Source organism: Cololabis saira, chromosome 15 (genome assembly GCF_033807715.1).
Source record: "Cololabis saira isolate AMF1-May2022 chromosome 15, fColSai1.1, whole genome shotgun sequence".
NCBI classification, from domain to species: domain Eukaryota; kingdom Metazoa; phylum Chordata; class Actinopteri; order Beloniformes; family Belonidae; genus Cololabis; species Cololabis saira.
In genome coordinates, this window is record NC_084601.1 from 7,272,860 (window position 1) to 7,293,590 (window position 20,731).

Genomic DNA, 20,731 nt, shown 5'->3' on the forward strand with positions numbered 1-20,731 from the left:
AATTGCATTACAGAAAATCACAATATTCTAATTTTCTGAGACAGTCCGGTATAGTGTTACTGATGCTCTATTGCAGAAAAAAACTCATCTGCATTTCTACCATGTGCAGATATTAATGTCCCACCTGGATGTGCTTGTCGTCCAGCTCTCTCTGGAGTCTCTCCATCAGACTTCCTTCCTCCTCATTCTCACTGGCTTGCTTCCCGTTTGAGGGGCCGGTGTCGGAGGACAGTCCAGTCCTCCTCTCCCTCTCCCTCCCCAGGGCAGAGACCATCTCCTGAGCCCTGGCCTGCTCGGTCTCCAGCTGGACCTGCAGCTCCTGCAGCTGTCTGTAGAGGCTGAGCCGCTCCTGCTCGGCCTGCAGGGAGAGTTGGGAGGTCGTCTGCTGCTCCTGCTCCAGGGCCAGGCTCAGCTGGGCCACGCACGTCTTTTGTTCTTCCAGAGACAGCTGCAGGTCCTAGGTGAAAAATGGAAGAAATGTTGCTAAAATGACCAAGAAATGCAAGTAGAACTGGCATGGTTGATCATTTCTAACATGCAGGACACTTTACTTTCATCAAACAACCAAATATACACATTTAAGTGGTTTTACCTCCAGTTCCTCTTGTTTGCTCGACTCATTTCTCCCAGTTCGACATTTCTCCTTCTCTATCGCCCATTGAAGGTCTCTGGTCCTTTTCCTTTCCTCCATCAGCTGGTCATTCAGTACTTCCCCCTCTGCAGCTTTCTGTGATACTTCAACCCTGTTGACACATTAAGATCATTTTAATAATCAACCCTTTTTTTTACGCCTTGTTCACTAGTGACAAATGAAGCATTCAACAAAATCAAGTATTCTTCATTGCTCGATCTCTTTTCTGAGAGGTTGGATCTGTGTTTACTTTGAATCTCCAATAAGGAAACTTTAATTGTTTGACTTTATTTCTAAATAAGTGTCTTCTTTCTGATATGAACGAGCATGCAGATACTAAACACCCAACAATATCGTCTTTTTTTTCTTTACAGCTTTTCCTCTTCATGCTCCTTTTTTAAAAATTATTTTAATAGTTTAGTGCATCAATTCAAGTCTGTTGATCTGCACTGCAAACACTCAAAATCTTACCAGGAATATTTGTCTTATTTCTAGTTAAAATGTCTCATTTTTATTCATAAAATCTCATTACACTTAAAACAAGAGTCATCCCCAGAAAAATAACTTATTTGACAATTTTCATCTGTTTCAAGTAAATTTTCACTTGAAATAAGTAGAAAAATCTGCCAGTGGGACGAGATTTTTCTTCTTATTACAAACAAAAAAATCTTGTTCCACTGGCAGATTTTTCTACTTATTTTAATTGAAAATCTACTTGAAACAGGTGGAAATTGTTGTTTTTTCCAGTGATGACTCTTGTTTTAAGTGTAATGAGATTTTTTTGACTAAAAATGAGACATTTTAATTAGAAATAAGACAAATATTCCTGGTAAGATTTTGAGTTTTTGCTGTGTGTTTGATATGTGGAGGTGACTCTAAAGATCTTATTTCAAGAACATGCCAAGAAGAACCTGAAAGAACCCGGCAGAGCTGGGTACATTTTCCAATTAAACAGTTTTTCTAGGATAAATGTGGGATTCAAATGTAACCTGAGCGTGTCGAGTTCTTTGAGGTGTTTATGTTGGGCTCTGAGTGTCGTCTCCAGCTCCAGTTTAGTCTGGGACAGTTCAGCCTTCAGCTCGTCCACCAGCAGCCTGTTGGTCTCTGCTGCTCCGCCAGCGGCTCCTCCCTCTCTCTGCTCCTTCCTCCTACATTCACCTGCTGACGGGAGGTCAGACTGGGTATCTAAACAAAAGAAAGAGAGATACAAATCAATGCACATTCATTTAAACGAATTAAAAAAAAAAACAGACAAACTGGAAAAATCAGTCCACGCGTGACTTTAGTTCTATTCAGAGGCCTCACCTTGATGGATTTGCTGGAGCTGAGCACGGAGCTGCTGGATCTCAGAGAGGAGACTTGACCTTTCTGCAGTCTTGAGTGAACCCATGGCCTCTCTGTGATGGGCGTCCTGCATCAGGACCACACAAACAAAAGCTCTGATTACTGACCGGCTCAAATGATGACAAGGGAATAACGCAAGAAAAGGAAAAGGAAAGAAAAAGAAAGATAAGCACACCTAAAAACTGACTTCTTCTGCCCTCATGAAGCAGAACTCATTAGCACAACTACTACCCTGCAAAAACTCAAAATCTTAACAAGAATATTTGTCTTATTTCTAGTTAAAATGTGTCATTTTTAGTCAAAAAAAATCTCATTAGACTTAAAACAAGACTCATCACTGGAAAAACCAACAATTGTCACCTGTTTCAAGTAGATTTTCACTTAAAATAAGTAGAAAAATCTGCCGATTTTTTTGCTTGTAATGAGAAGATAAATCTTGTCCCACTGACAGATTTTTCTACTTATTTCAAGTTAAAAATGTACTTGAAACAGGTGAAAATTGTCAAATAACAAGTTATTTATCTGGTGATGACTATTGTTTTAAAGTGTAATATGATTTTTTGACTAAAAATTAGACATTTTAACTAGAAATAAGACAAATATTCCTGGTAAGATTTTGAGTTTTTGCAGTGGAAATTCTGAACTGATATGGCTAATAAGGAGTGAGTTTCCGACCTGCTCAGCCAGCCTGCGCTCCAGCTGATTGAGGTGGATGATGGCGTCGCCCGTGTCCAGCAGGTCCAGCTGGCTGTAGAGGGCGCTCTTCAGCACGCTCCTCTCCCTCACAAACACCTGCCGCACCGCGTCCAGAAGATCCCTCCTCCAGTCTGCATGGCCTGATGTCTGCGGCAAGTTAGGTACACAGAAATGAAGAAAGAGACAGGGAAGAGTTCCTCCTGGTAAAAAAATGTTAAGCTAAGCTTTTCCTCACAAGAACACTGCAAAAACTCAAAATCTTAACAAGAATTTTTGTCTTATTTCTAGTTAAAATGTTTCATTTTTAGTCAAAAAAAATCTCATTACATTTAAAACAAGACTCATCACTGGAAAAAACAACAATTTTCACCTGTTTCAAGTAGATTTTCACTTAAAATAAGTGAAAAATCTGCCAGTGGAACAAGATTTTTTTGCTTGTAATGAGAAGATAAATCTTGTTCCACTGGCAGATTTTTCTACTTATTTCAAGTGAAAATGTACATGAAACAGGTGAAAATTGTCAAATAAGTTATTTTTCTGGTAATGACTGTTGTTTAAGTGATTTCTTGACAAAAAATTTGACATTTTAACTAGAAATGAGACAAATATTCCTGGTAAGATTTTGAGTTTTTGCAGTGAATAAAAGTATTTGAGGACACAGGAAAATGGATGAGTGTGTCACCTGATATCCTCGTCTGTCATGTGCTCTGAGAAGCGAGTGACTAATCAAGCTTTGTGTTGAGGATTCCTGTACCTGTGTTTCCCTGTGTGTCTGCATCTGGGTGATGAGGCTTTTAAGGGACTCCACGGTTGCCAGCAGGGCGTCTCTCTCCCTCACGGAGCCTTCGACGTCGACCTGGCTGCCTGGCTCGCCTTCAGGGAGCGGCAGCTCTGACAGAGAGAGAACCTGCATGCCTTCCTGGTGCACCTCACGGAGCAATGACTAGTTCAACACACAAATGAAAAATGCTTAAGCATAGAATACAGTTAGAGTTTAGTATTATTTTTTTCACATAATTCAGGGCGTCTTTACCTTGATCCGGTCAGGCAGCGGATCGTCGGCTTCTCTCCTGGCGCCCTCTGGAGTGGTCCTGAACTCCTGCTGCAAGCTGGGGAGGTCGTATCCAGTCCTCTGGCTGTAGTCTGAGCTGCTGTCTGCACGTGACAAGAAAACAATACAACCAAACATTTAAAAACATACATGCTCAACTGATATACACATGAGGCCTCCCATCACCTCAACTACAAGGGCAGGGCTGAACGCAGACCACCAAACAACCCTCTCAGCACTATGTTGTTTATTCATTTCTTTCAATAGTTTATTCAGCCAAAAACCCAAAATTCACAAGCAAACATGAAGTCATAACCTCTTGGGGGGGATTCTTTGCATACACTGCACGATTGTTGGCTCGTTTTGAACCAATTTTCCACTCGTGCGACTATTTTTTTGGATCGGGCCGGATTTCGACCCAATTGTTGGTCGTGCCTCGTGCAGTTTACGTGGGGTAACGACGAGAGAGTAACACCTCACGACGAGCTCCCAATCACAAATCGTGTTCTCGCAAGAAAATCAAACGTGTTTGAAATCCTGGTCGCTCCTCGTGAAGGAATCGCACAGTTGAAGCAGCTACGACCCGATTGGACTCATCCTTTCACAGAGAGCTTGCGCAATAAAAAAAAAAGACAGAAAAAGTGCCAAAACGTACGTATACCGTATAGTATTGGTCTAACGTACTATATGTGGCAGCAACGGCTACATATAGCACGTTAGACCAATACAACTTGCTGCTTATCTCCAGTTCTCGCTCAAGGATTGAAAGACCGTACTGCCCACGTCTGCCCAGCCAATTCCTTGTCCAAACACGACGTCGTCTTTTCTTTTTTGATTTATCGCCACACAGAATGGCACAAATTGCCAAGGTAGCGCGTTTGTTTTTGCTGAGCATCTTCGGTGTCTCCCACTTCGGGGTTCCTCCTCTTCCATGTCTTTTTGACGTTGCAGTTCCAGTAACAGAAGTCTGACGTGAGGATTATGAACGTATAGGGTGAGCAGACGGAGCATCAGAGCATCGGGACGTACAGTGTGAGACCATTACTCGTCGTGGGCTGTGAACTTTTGAACTCAGCGATCTAGTCGTGCAGTTTGAGATGGGGCTGAATCAAACAATTTAAAATATCGCACAGTGTATGCCCAGCTTTAGTGAGTCTAGTGAACAGATATGCTCTTACCACTGGTGTAGCCGTCTTTAAACTGTGATGTAGCACGGTCTGGTCTTGCAGTGGGAGTCTAGACAAGATGAGAAAAGGTTAAGTTAAGTCTCTTTGTGTGCTTTACGGGTGAGAAACCATTTTATTAGAGTGAAAGAAATCTCTGCTGAATAAAGCCTGGAACTAATCCTTACAGCTACTAATGTACTGACTGAACCAGTCTATTTGCTTTAAGACCAAATACAAACGTTCTATCCCACTATACAGGAATAAATGATTCAATGTGAGGATAAAGGTTCCTCCTGGTTTTTCTGCCCCACCTCAGCTGAGCGTAGTTTGTTGATCACGGCTTTCAGGGCTTTGCACTCGTTCTCCAGCGCTTGCGTTTCCCTGCGAAGGCTCTCGCTCTCAGAAATGTGCCGGGCCTCCATGTCCAGAATTTCTGCAGCGTGGAGTTCTTGCATCTGCACGATCTTTTCCTGGAACTCTCCGATCACGTCCTCTATCTCCTCTTTGGTGGCAGAGCTGCTCTCCGGTCCGAGATCGGACATTTGGAGCGGTTCGGTCTGTGCGAACGAGTCCGTCACGGCTACGTGACGCTGCGCTGAGCTGCTGCTGCTCGGCCGAGGGCTTGGAGATTTTCCGGAGGCCTGACTGTGAGGAGCGGAGCTCTTCCTGGACAGGGATGGCTTGTCTTTAGCACTGCTTCCCTTGGCGGCCGGCTGTTTGCCTCCTTTCCTCTTGGGCTGTGCCGTGGAAGAGGCAGAAGAAGGAGGTTGAGGAGATGGAGTTAGGGAGGGAGATGGAGAGGGTGACGACGGAACAAGTTCTGCTGTCTTCATCAGGGCTGCTTGCACCTCTTGGAGTTGCTCTTTCAGCTTTGAAATGGAAACTTCACGGACGTGAAGCTCCTCGAGGAGTTTTTCATTGTGCTGCCTGTATCTGCCAAGTTCTTCTTTGGTGGTATCCACATTACTCTTCATCTCCTGGAGCTCCTCTTTGAGTTTAGAAACAGAGACGTCACTGACTTTGAGATCCTCCTGAAGTTTTTCATTGAGTTCCTGGTAGCTCCTTAGTTCTTCTTTGGTGGAAGTCGCACGGCTTTTGATCTGGTCGAGCTCCTGGATGAGCTCAGTCTTGCCAGATCCGTCCTCCGAAGCTTTTACCTTGAAGACCATGGAACAAGATGTTAAATATTATACAGATATCCTTAGAGAATATACTCACAAAGAGTCCAGTGCCAAAGACACATGCTTACACATTTATAACCTACCTGGAAAAGTTCTCCTTTAAGCTGAGCGATGGTCATTTCTCGCTCCTGAAAAGAAAGTGAACACAGTTTAACAAACTTAGAAAAGTACGTATGAACTGAGGGTTCGATATGTAAAATATAATCAGCTGATATCAGTCATGTCAGCAGGGTGAGTATGAAGATGCAACCAGCGGCTAATTGGTTCAGCTGAAAGTAACAAAAGTATGGACATATTTATTTTTGTCATTAATATACCATTTGACAGATAAAGTTTTGTTTAACAAAACAAAACAAGACAAAAAAGATCAAAGATCTCAGATGCTGCATGCATTCACATTAAGAAATATAGACTTTGTGGAAAAATAGGACAATGGAATAACACCTCATTGGTTCTCAGGAATGCATGATGTCACAGACATTTGAAATTTTTGTTGTTGCTGTTTATTTATTTTAATTTATTTTTTCCTTTATTATTATTAATGTAGAACAATTTGTCTGACTACATAAATGTATCTTTAATATCTCCATGGTACATCCACATCACACAATACTCTGTTTAATATTTATGTTTTTTTTTTTCGTTTTTTTTCCCCCACTTCTGAATTAATTAATTAATTAATTAATTATTAATATTTGGTACAAATGTATTTATTTATTTTACATACTGCCATTTGTTTTGATGTTATAAGTGTTGTTGAATGTTACTATATTACAAAAATCAATAAATATATGTTCAAAAAAGAAAAAAAAAAAGAAATATAGACTTTGAATAATCAAAATGTTAAATCTAGGTTTTTAATTCATGTTTCAGTGCAACTTATTACCTGCACACATCTTAATAGTGTATTGATCAGTTCACATCTGAATAGCAATCTGAAGTGATTAAACATTACTTAAGAGTGCAACATCAATGCTTTGCAGAATTGTTTTCCTGAGACCAAACTGCAGAAAGTTTCTTTTTTTTCATATTGCTTTCTATAAACACAAAAATGACCAAAGTACTACAAAAATAACGTGATATGACAGATTTTAAAATACATTTTAAAACAAAACAAGGTTTTTCTTTTACTGAATTTTAACAGAATTGCCTGAACTTGGTGCCTGAAACTAAACGTCTGCGTGGTTCTGTACTGGTTCTGTACCTGCAGCAGCTCCTGCAGTTTCTCCAAACTCTCCCTGCAGCTGTTTAACTCTTCTTTGGTAGCAGACGCTTCATTTTGAGCCTTCACCAGTTCCTCTTCAAGCCCTGGTACCTTTGGGTCTTCTACACCACTCAGGGACTTCTACAGAGACGAGGTCCACACATTACATTTGACTCACTGGTAAGCATGTTTGACGCTTTCAAAACTTTGAAATGTATATATTTACCTTCTGAAGTTCAACCTGAAGTCTTTCTAGCGTTGCAGTTTTTTCCTGTTAAGAAAAGAATGAGTTTTGTTATGATTTCTGAACAAAAGAAACAACTTTCTAATTGTAATGTAGCAAGAAATAGAAGAATAAATACCTGGAGCTCCAGCTCCAGCTTGCTGCAGACCTGCTTGTGGTTCCTGAGCTGCTCTTTGGTGGCCGAGGCCTCGTCTCTGACCTCCTGCAGCTCCTGCAGAAGCTCTGACACCGCTGGCTTCTCATCGGTGGAGACCTGAGGGAAAGGTCAAACTTATCAGAACTGTGTTGATCAATTCCCTGTCAAGCACAATCAAAACAACCACAATGTGTTTTTGTCGTTTAAACCTCAAGAGAAAGAGAAAGTACAGAAGAGTATTAGGGCCAGGCAGGAGAAAAGATTTTTTTTTTATTGTGCACTTCGAGAAAAAAGTCGAAATGTCAAGAAAAAAAGTCGAAATGTCGAGAATAATGTTGAAATACAATTTCAAGAATAAAGTCAAAATTTCGCCTTTTTTCCTCAACATTTCAACTTTATTCACGAAATTTTGAATTTTTTTCTCAACATTTCGACTTTTTTCTCAAAATTGTACTTCAACATTATTCTCGACATTTTGACTTTTTTCTCGAAATTGTGCTTCAACATTAATCTCGACATTTCGACTTTTTTCTCATCATTTCGACTTTTTTCTCAACATTTCGACTTCTTTCTCGAAATTGTATTTCAACATTAATCTCGACATTTCGACTTTTTTCTCGAAGTGCACAATAAAAAAAAAAATCTTCCCCTCTCAAATATTTTTTCTCCTGCATGGCCCTAATACTCTTCAGTAAGAAAGAGTGGGAACAAACTTGGTAGAGTTAATTAAGCAGATTTGATACTGTATTGATCACAAACCATACAAAACTTATTCTGCAGTACAATAACAAAGATGTACCTAAACAAATGCTTGCCCATTTAATGAACATTGTAAAGAGGAGAGAAAACTATTAATTCAAGCTTTTCCTGCCATTAGTGGTTTTACTAGTTAATGAATAATGGGATTTGTTTTTCACACATTCATCACATAGCCTTTTTGTTCAATAGATAATGACACAGTCTCATCACAGACATCCTACGTACCTGATCAGATCCAGAAAGGACCAAAAGATTTTTTGTATTATCTCTTTTGTACAACCCTAGAACTGAAAGAGGCTGTGCTACTTGTTTTTTCTCTGTATACCTCAAACTACGGATCAATATGCATCTATTTACCAGGACCTCTGCAGCTTTGAAGTAAACCAGCTTCACTATAAACCAGCTAACCCAATCCAATAGAAGGACATCTCTACATATTATACTGTGCAACAAGTGAGAATAACTACGTAACTTCAATGACTTTAAATTACACCACTGACTGGCTCTTTAGTCTGCTAATAAAAGGCTGATCTCACAACATCTGCTTCACACAATATCCACACCATTAGAAGTAAAATAAAGGACAACATTGGTCAAGACCATGCCTGCAAACTCAAATCACTTTTTGGCAACATATATCATTTTAATTATAATGTCATTCACATGAATCGTGCATAGAAGAGCATCTTCAACTACGTCACGCTCCATAGGCCTGATTTTATTTTCTAAAGTAAATGATTGTGTTATGTTGAAAAGATCACTCCCCACTTGTACATAGTAGTTTTTGTTGGGTTGTCTTTCTTTTCATTGTTTGGACTTAAAACAAAAACATTATTCCGACATTTAGGACAGACAACAGATGTGTGATGTAGCATACATGATGATGTGAATGTGAATGGATGTGAATGTGATGTGATGTGAATAAAAAGAAATACAAAAAGAAAAGAAGAGCATCTTCTCTATACCACGTCTTTGGTGGATGGAACACGCCCAATAAGAGGTCTCTAAATTGTTTAGCAACTAGTACCGGTAAGCTAAACTTTACCTTCATCATGATTGTGAATGGCGGGAAGACTCACGTTTGCGTGTTGCTGTCTAACAAAGGTGTGTTATTGCAAAGATGCTCTCTGACACACCATTTACGTAAATGACCTTTTGATTCAAAGCGACACGAGTTTGTAGGCATGCAAGACCATGCTTTTTGTTTTCAGGCTGATAAGAAAGAAATATATAGGTCCCTACATAAAGAATCGCTATGTATGTTTATGTCTGCATGAGGCTAGGGACCCACTGTGTTCCTCTCTTCAGAAATGTTCATTCAAAAAGGTTAACAATCAAAAGGACAGGTTTGGTTCCAGTTGTGTAAGATATCTCTATCTGAATCTCCAGAGTTGATGTTGACACAATAGAGGGATGTGATCAAAATGTACCGATATTCCCCAACACATTTGACTCAAGTCAGTCCATGGTTGAACTGCATACTATGCTATGGGAGCATATTGGATTTTCCAACATACGGTACGTCATATGCAGGATGCGAGCGAGCGCACGATTTCCCGTATGCAAGAAATAGCAGCGTATGTCCAGAAACTCCATAATATATCCCATAGTGTGATGTGCCACTGCAGCAGAATGCAGCCACAGCCTGTGGCGGGATCAGAGTACAATCACTTTTGTAGTTTACCATCTATCATCAGCAAGTAAACAATGTACACTATACAGGACTGTCTCAGAAAATTAGAATATTGTGATTTTCTGTAATGCAATACATTCTGGATTCATTACAAATCAACTGAAATATTGCAAGCCTTTTATTGTTTTAATATTGCTGATCATGGCTTACAGCTTAAGAAAACTCAAATATCCTATCTCAAAAAATTAGAATATTCTGGGAATCTTAATCTTAAACTATAAGCCATAATCAGCAATATTAAAATAATAAAAGGCTTGCAATATTTCAGTTGATTTATAATGAATCCAGAATGTATGACATTTTTGTTTTTTTTATTGCATTACAGAAAATAAAGAACTTTATCACAATATTCTAATTTTCTGAGACAGTCCTGTATACTGCATTGTATGTGCAATACGCAATATGCGTTTCTGAACATGACCTTAAGCTGGATGTTAACTGAAAACTCATTGTTTTTTTTGTTTTTACTTTTGTATTGCTCGACGTCATTGTAAATGAGGGCTCGCCCTCAATGGTTTTCGAGTTTAAATAAAGATATATATATATATATATATATATATACATATATATATATATATATATATATATATATATATATATATATATATATATATATATATATATATATAAACTGGTTATTTAACAATGGATTTATGTGTTAGGATGTGTATTTTCTGACGGAGCTTTCCTTCAACACTTGTTGACCAAACTCTCACCTCCACAGACCCCGGTGTCCTCTGGGACGTCCCGGTCTTCATCTGACTGAGCAGATCCATGAGCCCAGCCAGCCTCCTCTCGTACTCCAGCACCTCCTCCTCGGAGCTGCAGAGCAGCTGCTTCTGCAGCTCCTGGTCTTTCTGCATCCCGCTGAGTCCCGCCTCCAGATCCCGGAGCTTCTGCGTGAGATGAAGCACCTTCCCTGTGGGCGCTTGTTTTACTTCACCCATCCCACTGAAATCCATTTGGGGTATTAGGACATCACTAAACCCGTGAACATGTGGCTCAGCTTGTCTCGGTGCCTCCTGCTCTGGTTTCGGTGTCTTAGCCTGCTTCTGTTGCTGCTGGAAGGCCTCCTGAGTGGCTTGCATTACTAGCCCCTCGGCCAATTTCTCCCTCAGATTCTCCTCCAGACGAGAGACCTTGCGCTGGAGATCATCTGCATGACTTTGACTTTGCTCTACGAGGAGCTTACAGTGATTAATTTCAGAGTTCTTTTCATTCACCAAGGTTTCAAGCTCTTGGATTCTGCTCCCCAGCTCCTCCATTCTGGACGCCGCGCTCTGCTCCAGAGCTTGTACTTGCGCCTGCAAGACCACGACACCTGCAGTTTTCTCTCTAAGAGCTTCTTCCAGATCTGAGGTGTCTAGTCTTTCACTCTCCGCTAAGGCTTCCGTGCCCTCTTTCAAGCGCAGGTACGTCCCCAGCAGCTTGCTGTGCTCTGTTTTCAGCGTGTGGATCTCGTTATGGGCTTGGTCCATCCTCCGCTTCATTTCATTGTACTCTTCTTTACTGGGCCCCACTGTGCTGCTTTCTGGCTCATCTTTAGCATCTTCATCTTCCTCTGCAACCTGTTTTTGCTCAATATTGGCAAGTTCCTGTTGGAGTTTCTCAATGACTGCATTCAGCTGGTCAAGTTCTTCTTCCTTATTTCTCTTTAATCGCTCTTGTTCGCTCTGCAGGCACTCCACTTGAGACTCCAGGTCTTTAATCAGCTCATCTCTCTCGTCAATGTCCTATTAAATAAAAAAATAATCATCAATACATCTTAAAGATGTTGGACTTAACAAAACCATGGATGTCCCACTATTTAATTAAACATCTGAGCCCCTGCTCGACTGAGAATGAGTCTGGATCTGAAATTATAGAGATTTCTTCCTATTTTTATCATTTTTTAACAATTACTGCAGACTGTAAACAGTTTATAGGGACTCAGACGTTTATCAAACCACATCATATGAGCAAATTACCACCTCACGACAAAAAAACAACGCTTTGGATCAAATACGCAAACCAAACCAACAAAGAAAACCCAACCACAAACAAAAAAAGGGGTCCCAATGAAGAACAAGAAACACTAAAATAAAAGGCTACTCGGAGAACACACACACTGATGCACGTCCACGGAGATATGTGTATTGGAAATAGACCAGGTTCTATTTCGCATACGCATATTGCGTTACCTTGTTATCAAAGGCTGTTTCCGTGTGTTGAAGCTTAGAGATCTGTTCATTAAGAACAGCTATTTCTCTGTCCTTCTCCTCCATCACCTTAAAAGTCAGAGATTATAACGTAACGGCTATTAATAAACACGCTCACAGTCAGCCTTGTGCTGGACGACTGATCATTTAGGCTGAGAAGAGAACAAGGGTTTGACAGCAGCAGGTAGCTTTGCATAGCAAAATGGTGGGAAAAAGTTTAAGAATATCCAAAATAAAATCACCTTGGAGCAAAGATCTTTTTTCTCTGTATTTTATGAGCAGATCTTTTGATATTGTATGAAAAAGACCCATATATCTATAACCCATTTAAGATTACAAGCAGCCATGTTCAAGTTTAAGCTTGTGTTGAACACAACAAATTAAATATAAAATGTATCAAATAAAGACAGCTATATTACAAAGGTCTGATTGAAACAATATGAATAATATGTGACTGGTGTGTGGTCCTTGTACCTGGAGCATGCTGTCCCTGGTTTCTAGGTATTGCTGCTGGCTGCTCATCTCCTTCCGCTGGATCTCCAGCTGCATGTGAAGCTGCTGCACCTCCTCGCTCTTGTTCTCCAGCTCCTCTCTGAACTGCTCCAGCTGCTCCTCCAGGTTACAGATCTGACAAAACAAAAAGTTACATACTGATCACATACGGTTTTTTTTCCCCAGAAGGAAGCTGGATTTTATTAGAGGTTGCAACTTTTTATGCATTGGCAACAACCACGGCTGGAGGCGTAATATTAATCCACAAAACGTAGTGTAATTTTGGGCTAAAATAAAATAAAATGTATGAGATAATGACTTATTTGTATATTTTTCTCTAAATGTGTTCACCTTATTTCCTTAAATTAAGAAAGTACACTGAAATAGAAACACGTGACTGGAAGATTAACTTCTCTTTCTCCTATATTGCACTTTTACTTCCTTTAGTATCTTAAAGCTCCAATACAAACAATTACTGGCATTAAAGTTCTTAATGCAACAAGTGCAAGTTCGAATCTTAAAAATTAAGGGCTGTTGACAGATATGACACAGTTGAGTCAAAGTCATTCAATTTAGGAAACATCAGCCTCAGGGAAATATTTCGCAACTTCTGAGAAAAAGGTCCTAGAAACAGGTAAAACACAAAAAGTGATATTAGATAGGTATTCTCCCTCGGAGCACAAACTGAGGAGCCAACTACCTCTTTCTCCTTCCGCTCCAGAGCTTCTCTTTCCGTCTGTAACTGAGTCTCCAGTGTGGAGTGTCCTGCCTCAGTGATGGACGCATGCTGCTTTCTTTTATCAACCTGCAACAAACACATAAAAGAAAAAACTGTTTTGCTCAGCAGCAGTTATTTATTTATTTTTTATCATGCGCAGAAAAGCAGAAAATGAAAGCTTCTTGCAACCTTCAAGGACTCGAGGTACAATGGATGTTCATAATCAGCAGCACTGAAAAACATTTTCGATCCTCTTCCCACAGCTATCTAAGAACACTGGGGGGGGGAATCTTAACAGTTATTTGCCATAAAGATTCAAGATTCCTCATTTGTCATTGAGCCGGTGTTCTGCCATTCTTGCTGCTTTGCCAAAAAATGCTCCCTAATGGTTTTCTACCTTTGTAGAGCTACATTTTTACCGTGTTTTACTCCCTAAACCACTTCCTTTCCCCCCAAGTGGCCCTTGTCTCTTGCCAGGCCGTCATTGTAAATAATAATTTAAAAAATTTAAAATTTAATTTAAAAAATAAATGTGTTATGAATGACCTGCCTGTCTAAATAAAGGAGAATGACTGAATGAATATCAAATAAAGCGATAGAATTTGTTTTTTTTTCCCTCTTTATTGTATAATGTTCACAAAGTGTAATGCAATTCATGTCATGGGTAGTGTATTTTGAAGGATCAGATACTCAACATCCCATATTATCCATTTTACATGGTGCAAGAAATGATTGACGTGCCAATCAAACTTTGAAAATCGATTGTGCGCATGCGCAGAACCACAAAGTAGCATTTCTCGGCAGGTAGCAGAAATTGGCAGAACACCGGCGTCCCGGCACAACGAACTAAATTTCAGCACAGCCCGTCCAAAGAAGACAGACAAACCAACTACATAAGACGTGGGTAGACAGGTGCCTGAAGCTGCAGCCGTGGGCCGGCGCCGCCCATAAATCAGTTTTTATCAGCCAAAGCATTCTGCTGGGGTGGCTGAAGTAGAGCCACCCACACATTGTTCTTCTTCTCTGCATGTCCCAGCCCTCTTCCCATTCCTCCTTTTGGCTGTCACCTCATCTACATGTTCTCTCAAACACACACACACACACACACACACACACACACACACACACACACACACCCGCCCTCTGTCATGCTCTGCAGCTATTGTTCAAAACGCTTTCTCTCTGCTTTGGTCTCCAGGGCAACCGTCATCTCCCTCTTCCCCCTCTCCCCTCCTCTCACCTTCTCCAGGGACTCGGTGCTGGACAGCAGGGCCTGCTCCAGCTCGCGGATGCGGCTCTCCAGCTTGTCAATCTCTTCGTCTCGCTCTCCCAACTCACGACGCAGCTGCTCGGAGCTGAGCAGCAGCTCACTGCACCAATCCGCCTTCTCCCTCAGCTGGGAGCTGAGCTGCTCCACCTGGGCGGGAGACGAGAGGCAGTGAGGAACGACGGGAGAGAGGGGGGGGGGGTGGGATAGAGGTGGTCGTTTAACCAGATCTGCTCTCATACACCGTTGGCTACAGTGTGGCTGGTACATGTGCAGCTAGCAGGGGGAGTCAGCTGATCCACCTGGGGGGGGGCGGCGGGGTGATGAAAAGAGGAGCAGCAAAAGAGGGGAGACGGAGGTTTCCCTCTGGGTGAAACAAACCACAAGTGTTAGACAATCCAGGAGCAACAGACAAGTAACTGATCCACCTGAGAGACGTGAGAAGATGAGCAGATGAATGATGAGGAAGAAGAAATGTCAACAGACACAGGAGGGAAGCTGGGGGGGATAAACCAGGAATCACATTCATGTGTTTTTATTACAAAAATCTAAATGTGCATAGTAAACGGCTTCTGAGCAAAGAACAAAGAGTCCTTCATTTGGTCAGAAAACTGACCAAATATAACAGAAAACCAGGATGATAACACAACGGAAGGGAAACTAAACAAACCTTACCACCATTAAATATGATTACTACTCCATCACAAGACAGACTCTTTTAAACATAACTGATCAAACAGGTTCAAGTATGCAGCTTATTTGTGGAAGAATTTCTGTCCAATGTCTTCCTTTTTAGCTGTTCCCACAGAGTAGAACTAAAACATTTGGTGATGCTGCTTTTAGCCACTATGCTCCAAAACTGCAGAACAGCCGGAGGATCTGAGAGGAGCTGGAAATGTGGACATTTTTTAAACGGAGACTAGATTTAGATTTATTTATTTGCACAATTAAACATTACACAAATAAAATTACCAACTTTACAAATTAAAGTGCAGGAAGAGGCGAAAACTCAAAAGAGCTTATCAGGTGCCTCCACCTATAGTTAACATAAAATTGAATATCATACTTATAAAAACTAAATCATACTTATAAAAACATAATAAAAACTAAGACTAAAAACTCATCTCTTTGGTCTGGCTTTTATGTAGCATCAAATTTTATAGTTTTATTCTGTTTAACATTTTTTAGAGGTATTTGTTTTATTTATTTTTCTATTTCTTGTAATGTTTTTATTATTATTATATTTTATTCTTGTGAACTGATTCTTTTTTAGCCTTAATTCTTGAACTTTTATCATTATTTAATTTTAATTAACTATATTGTATGTCAGTGTGCATTGGTCTCCCAGTTTTTATTTTGTTTTTATTATGCTTATTTTTCAGTCAAAATGTTAAGCACTTTGTATTTCATGTACCTGGATGAAAGGTGCTATATAAATAAAATTTGATTGATTGATTGATTGATTGATTAATTAATTAACAGAAAAAAAGAAGGTGCATAAAGGCTGAAATATGCTTCTGCGTCACACCAACGCAGAGCACACGCCGCAGCCGTGACGCCGTGCTGAACCCTTCGGACTTCTCCGTCTCTTCATTTGGTCGCGGTGCAGTACCCCCCGCGACCGCTAGTTAGCGATCTTTTTCTGAATGGTTTATCCGACTTTTTCCGGTCACAGTAAATCAAAGAGATAAGGACAACTATTGTGCAAAAAACAAAAACAAAAAAAATCACATATAAACGAAGAAAAGAGCCCTGGAAGTTCACTACTGATTCAAACCGGAAACCGGAAATGCTTCGCTTTCAAACGAACCAATCACAGCCCTCTCCGTCTGCGTGTGGACGGCGTCTCCTCGACGCGTAGTTACAATTTTCAGGAGGTGCACGTCAGTGACGGCGCAGGTGACGGCGTGTCCTCTGCGTCGATCCAAACCACACGCCGTAGGCACGGCGTCATTTTGACGCAGAAGCATAATTCAGCCTTAAGACCTTCTTAGTTTTTCGGACAATTATATACAATTCTTTGGTGAACACTGAAGGTGGCGTCTAAATGACATGCTGCGTGAAAGTAGGCTCCAGAATTTGTGAATAACAATGTTTGATTTGAAAGTTAAGGTTCTTAAAACTTACGATTTAGTTCCCAAAGGGAAGAAAGAGGGTATGGTGTTTGACAAGCAAACGAAGCAAGCTTGGACCTGAGGAACTAGCTTGTTTAACACTGATTTAGACTCAGGCCAAGAGAACTATTGATTTTTTTGTCTTTTGAATTTCATCCTGGAGCAGATTGACAGACGACAGGATGGAGCACAGTAAGGTTTCGTGGCACACACAGCGGAAAACAAAAACAAACCAGAGGAGGGAAAAAAGAGGGACTAAATAAGATGCGAGGGCGGGATTGTTAAAGTGCACAAAAGGCTCTCAGGAGATTTGTTTTTAGTTCTGCATGAAACTAGAAGCAGTACCTTAGAGGTTACTCCATCCACCTGCAATAGCCATGGGTGAAAGAAGGCGAGGGCATAATGGTTCACAGGATGGAGCGTTAAAAAGGTGAGAAGGGAAGCAAAGGAAGAAAAAGCGCTTAGTGATGAAAATGCTACAGGAGCCTGTGGAGATTACAGATACGGTAGATTTTCACTTCAGGGTGTAACTGTAAAGTACAAGCAAAGGTACGAAGCACGAGGAAGCCAGAAAACTGAAAGTCAACTATGGAATTAATCAAAGCTGAAATCATACATTTATCTAACTCTAAAAAAACGTATCTAACCATCTCTATGGAGCTCATTTGGGTTAAACATGAAGCAGTGAAGGCAGGGGAATATGAAACACTAAAGGTGATGAAGTGATATTCATACCTCTTGACATTATTGAAATAAAATAAAACCAAATCTTGGCAAGTTTAATCTTCTAAGCTGATTCTGTTCATTTAGTTTACACAATGTAAAACGACCCATTTTAGTGTCTTTACTGGAAATTAGTTTGATGGCAAGTTACACCACTTTAAACCGAACTGTGCTGTAATCAGTCAACAGTTCTGGTCAGAATGATATTTTTCCGTGTCCAGAGTGAGCTGGAGGACAGATGATGGCCAGAGGCCAAACAGAACCACAAATATACAACGCGTGAAGACAAATCTGACAGTTACTGATTCTGCAGCCTCTGCGTTTTGTTCTGAAAGGGCCTTTTCTTCACAAAATTGCTGACATGCACGAACACAACAACAGAATGATCTGTTTGACTTTACAGGCATCACTTTCAAGAAAATTTTTCTTCTTAATTAAAAAATAATATTATCAACAGAATGCTTACATACAACAAGGATGAAGTTTCAGGTGTGACGTTTTTAGACTTTAACTGTTACAAATGTACCTGAGTTTGTGACTGGTACTGATTGCTGAATGGGATCATAAAGAGGATGTTATCCATGATGCAAAATGTCTCAAGGTTTGCTGTTTATTGTAAAACATCACTCAGCTTTCTGCACAGCTGTACATTACCTTTCATTTCCTTTAAATTTTAGAAACGCAGAAGTGGTCTTCATAGAGACAATTTCAGTACACCTACGACTAATTAAAAGAAATGATGTACATTAAAATTAATATTCTGCTATTTTGTTGAGGACATATTTTGTTCCAACACCATCAAATGTCCATCAACCTCTCCTCTAAAGAGTTTAATTATCCAGTTTCACGTGACAATAATGTGATCTGGTGGGAATTGCATATAATTGCATATAAGTTACACAAAAAGTACTGACTTTTTATGAACAAAGAAAGAAGGGTAGAGTAGAGTCGCCCAACTTGCTCCAGCCCTGTAAAACTGGTTTCTGTACTGACAGTACTGACTGTACTGAAAGGAGACCTGGTAATTAAACTCTGTGGTATTCTGACAAACCACATCACTGATATTCCTTTAAGCCCTTGTTATATTAACAAATTGTGTGTTAATAAAACAAAAACCAAACAGAAAAAGGTAAAGAAACATCTCTTTTTCAAAAAGTTATATGGAGAACATATCAGAACATTGTGTTGTGTATTTTGTGTCCAGCAGGCTCTCCAACAATTCCTGATGGAAATATTTCTCTGCTCTGTTCACCAGATAGCTGCTAACCTTGATTTCTAAATGTAAACGTCTGTTTGGTTCTGGCTGAGCAGCATTGCTGAAAACTGAGAACAGCCGCCAGCTGAGGCTGAAAGAAAGATTTAGGAGATTACTGCTCCAGAACAAGACGAGCCGATAGTGGCGACTAGTCAAGAGTCTATAGGTATAAAACATTATATGGACAGCTGCTGTTGAGCGATTAGGTTAACATCCCCTCTGAGCACGTATTATTGAAAAACACAATCAAAACACTGCATTTGCACAAAAATCTCAACACCTCAATGTTTTTTGACCAAAAGAGTTCAAACTGTCTCGCTAGCATCTTATTTCAGCTTCACACCGTATTCACATGTATTGGATTATCACGGAAATGTAAACCAACAATTATACAACTTCCAAAGTACACTGTTTCTGTCCCTTTCACCTGGAAGACACTCCCAAATGTTTGTTATCATTTTTCATGGGAGCACCTGTAATTGGAGAAGGTTTTTTGTTCGCTGGCTGACAAACAACTGTTGCAAAATTCAAAATCTGAATATCCAATTTCACGGCAGAGAAAAGCCTCCTCCTGTTACCTCTCGATTCCTTTGCTCGGAGTTGATCTGATGCTTCTGCGGACTCTTCAGCTCCTGCTCCAGTTTCTGAATCTCCTGCTGGAAGAAGTCCCTCTCGTGTTCTCGGTCCACAGCTTGCTCCTGGAAGCAGAAAAACACGGATTTTAGAAAAAACTGACTATCTATGTGACACAAATGAAACACTAACCTTTTCTTTTTTTGGGGGGGGGGGGGGGATTTTTAAAAATAACTTACGTTGAAGTAAGTAAAAATGAAAAAACCTGTACACATTTCAGTGGCTGCAGCCCTTGTCATTGATTTTGATGTATAACACACCTGGGTGCACGTTACGGTTCGGGCCGTATTAACTACCTAAGGAATGGCATAAATTTCGCCAAAATTACACGATTAATTCAAAATGGCCAACTTCCTGTTCGGTTTCGGCCATGCCACCAAGAGACTTTTCTTTAAGTTGCGCCATCATACAGGTGTGTACCGCTTTTCGTGCATGTACGTCAAACCATATTGTGGGGCTTGAGGCACAAAGTTTTCTATTGGGTGCTGTTGAGTCATTAGGCCACGCCCATTCATGCAAACCATTAAATATCAAATTTTTCGCCAGGCCTGGCTTGCATGCAAAATTTGGTGACTTTTGGGGCACGTTTAGGGGGGCAAAAAGGCCCTCATTTCGTCGGAAGAAAAACAAGGATAAAAACAAAAACGAGAATGAGAAAAATTCCTACAGATACAATAGGGCCTTCGCACTGTCAGTGCTCGGGCCCTAATTACCTGCTCCAAACCCTTCAGATTCATGTGACAACATAGTAATTTTAATCATATTAAATGCAGCAAGCAGCAATAAGAAGGTTTTTTTCCACAAATGTCAAAAATGATCAGAACTAGATACAATGCAAGATGTTATAACTGAGATTGAGCATGGATCAGTCCATGTCGACACCACATTAAGTTGTTTGAAGGACCCTTCCCAACCCTCTTGTTAACATTTTTGACGATATTTGCAACTGTGCCACAACATTCGAGGCATTTTATTCGTCACTTACGTCGAGAAACTTCCTGTTCTTCTCCAGCTGCTTCTCCTGGGCTTGAATCTGCTGTTGGAGGTCTCCGTTCTCCGTCATCCGGGCGTGCTCCAGCTCAATCACCCTGTTGACCTGCTCCTCCAGCTCGGCCTCCAGCAGCTTCACCTGCTTCAGGAGGTCAGAGTTCTCCTTTTCCGCCTGCCGCTGCACGTCTACCTTCTCCTTCATCAGCTTCTCTGTCTCATCCAGCAGGTCTGCAGGT

The 20,731-nt window shown here is 40.5% G+C and overlaps 1 protein-coding gene across 7 annotated transcripts in view; it reads right to left on the bottom strand.

Moving 5' to 3' along the window:
• The window catches only part of akap9 (A kinase (PRKA) anchor protein 9), an 89,294-nt gene that overhangs the window by 10,329 nt on the left and 58,234 nt on the right, over positions 1-20,731 (bottom strand). For 6 of the 7 annotated variants that reach the window (XM_061742361.1, XM_061742363.1, XM_061742365.1 and 3 more), the window contains 20 exons: positions 20,491-20,723; positions 19,451-19,570; positions 14,754-14,930; positions 13,496-13,600; positions 12,778-12,930; positions 12,286-12,372; positions 10,822-11,838; positions 7,636-7,770; positions 7,500-7,544; positions 7,274-7,414; positions 6,153-6,197; positions 5,200-6,045; positions 4,901-4,958; positions 3,705-3,826; positions 3,426-3,614; positions 2,651-2,818; positions 1,937-2,042; positions 1,621-1,816; positions 593-743; positions 125-457 (listed from right to left, as the gene is read on the bottom strand). In XM_061742361.1, the coding sequence (XP_061598345.1) occupies positions 125-457; positions 593-743; positions 1,621-1,816; positions 1,937-2,042; positions 2,651-2,818; positions 3,426-3,614; positions 3,705-3,826; positions 4,901-4,958; positions 5,200-6,045; positions 6,153-6,197; positions 7,274-7,414; positions 7,500-7,544; positions 7,636-7,770; positions 10,822-11,838; positions 12,286-12,372; positions 12,778-12,930; positions 13,496-13,600; positions 14,754-14,930; positions 19,451-19,570; positions 20,491-20,723 (4,427 nt within the window). The remainder of the gene's footprint in view (positions 1-124; positions 458-592; positions 744-1,620; positions 1,817-1,936; positions 2,043-2,650; positions 2,819-3,425; positions 3,615-3,704; positions 3,827-4,900; positions 4,959-5,199; positions 6,046-6,152; positions 6,198-7,273; positions 7,415-7,499; positions 7,545-7,635; positions 7,771-10,821; positions 11,839-12,285; positions 12,373-12,777; positions 12,931-13,495; positions 13,601-14,753; positions 14,931-19,450; positions 19,571-20,490; positions 20,724-20,731) is intronic. The other variant, XM_061742366.1, reaches the window with a different exon arrangement.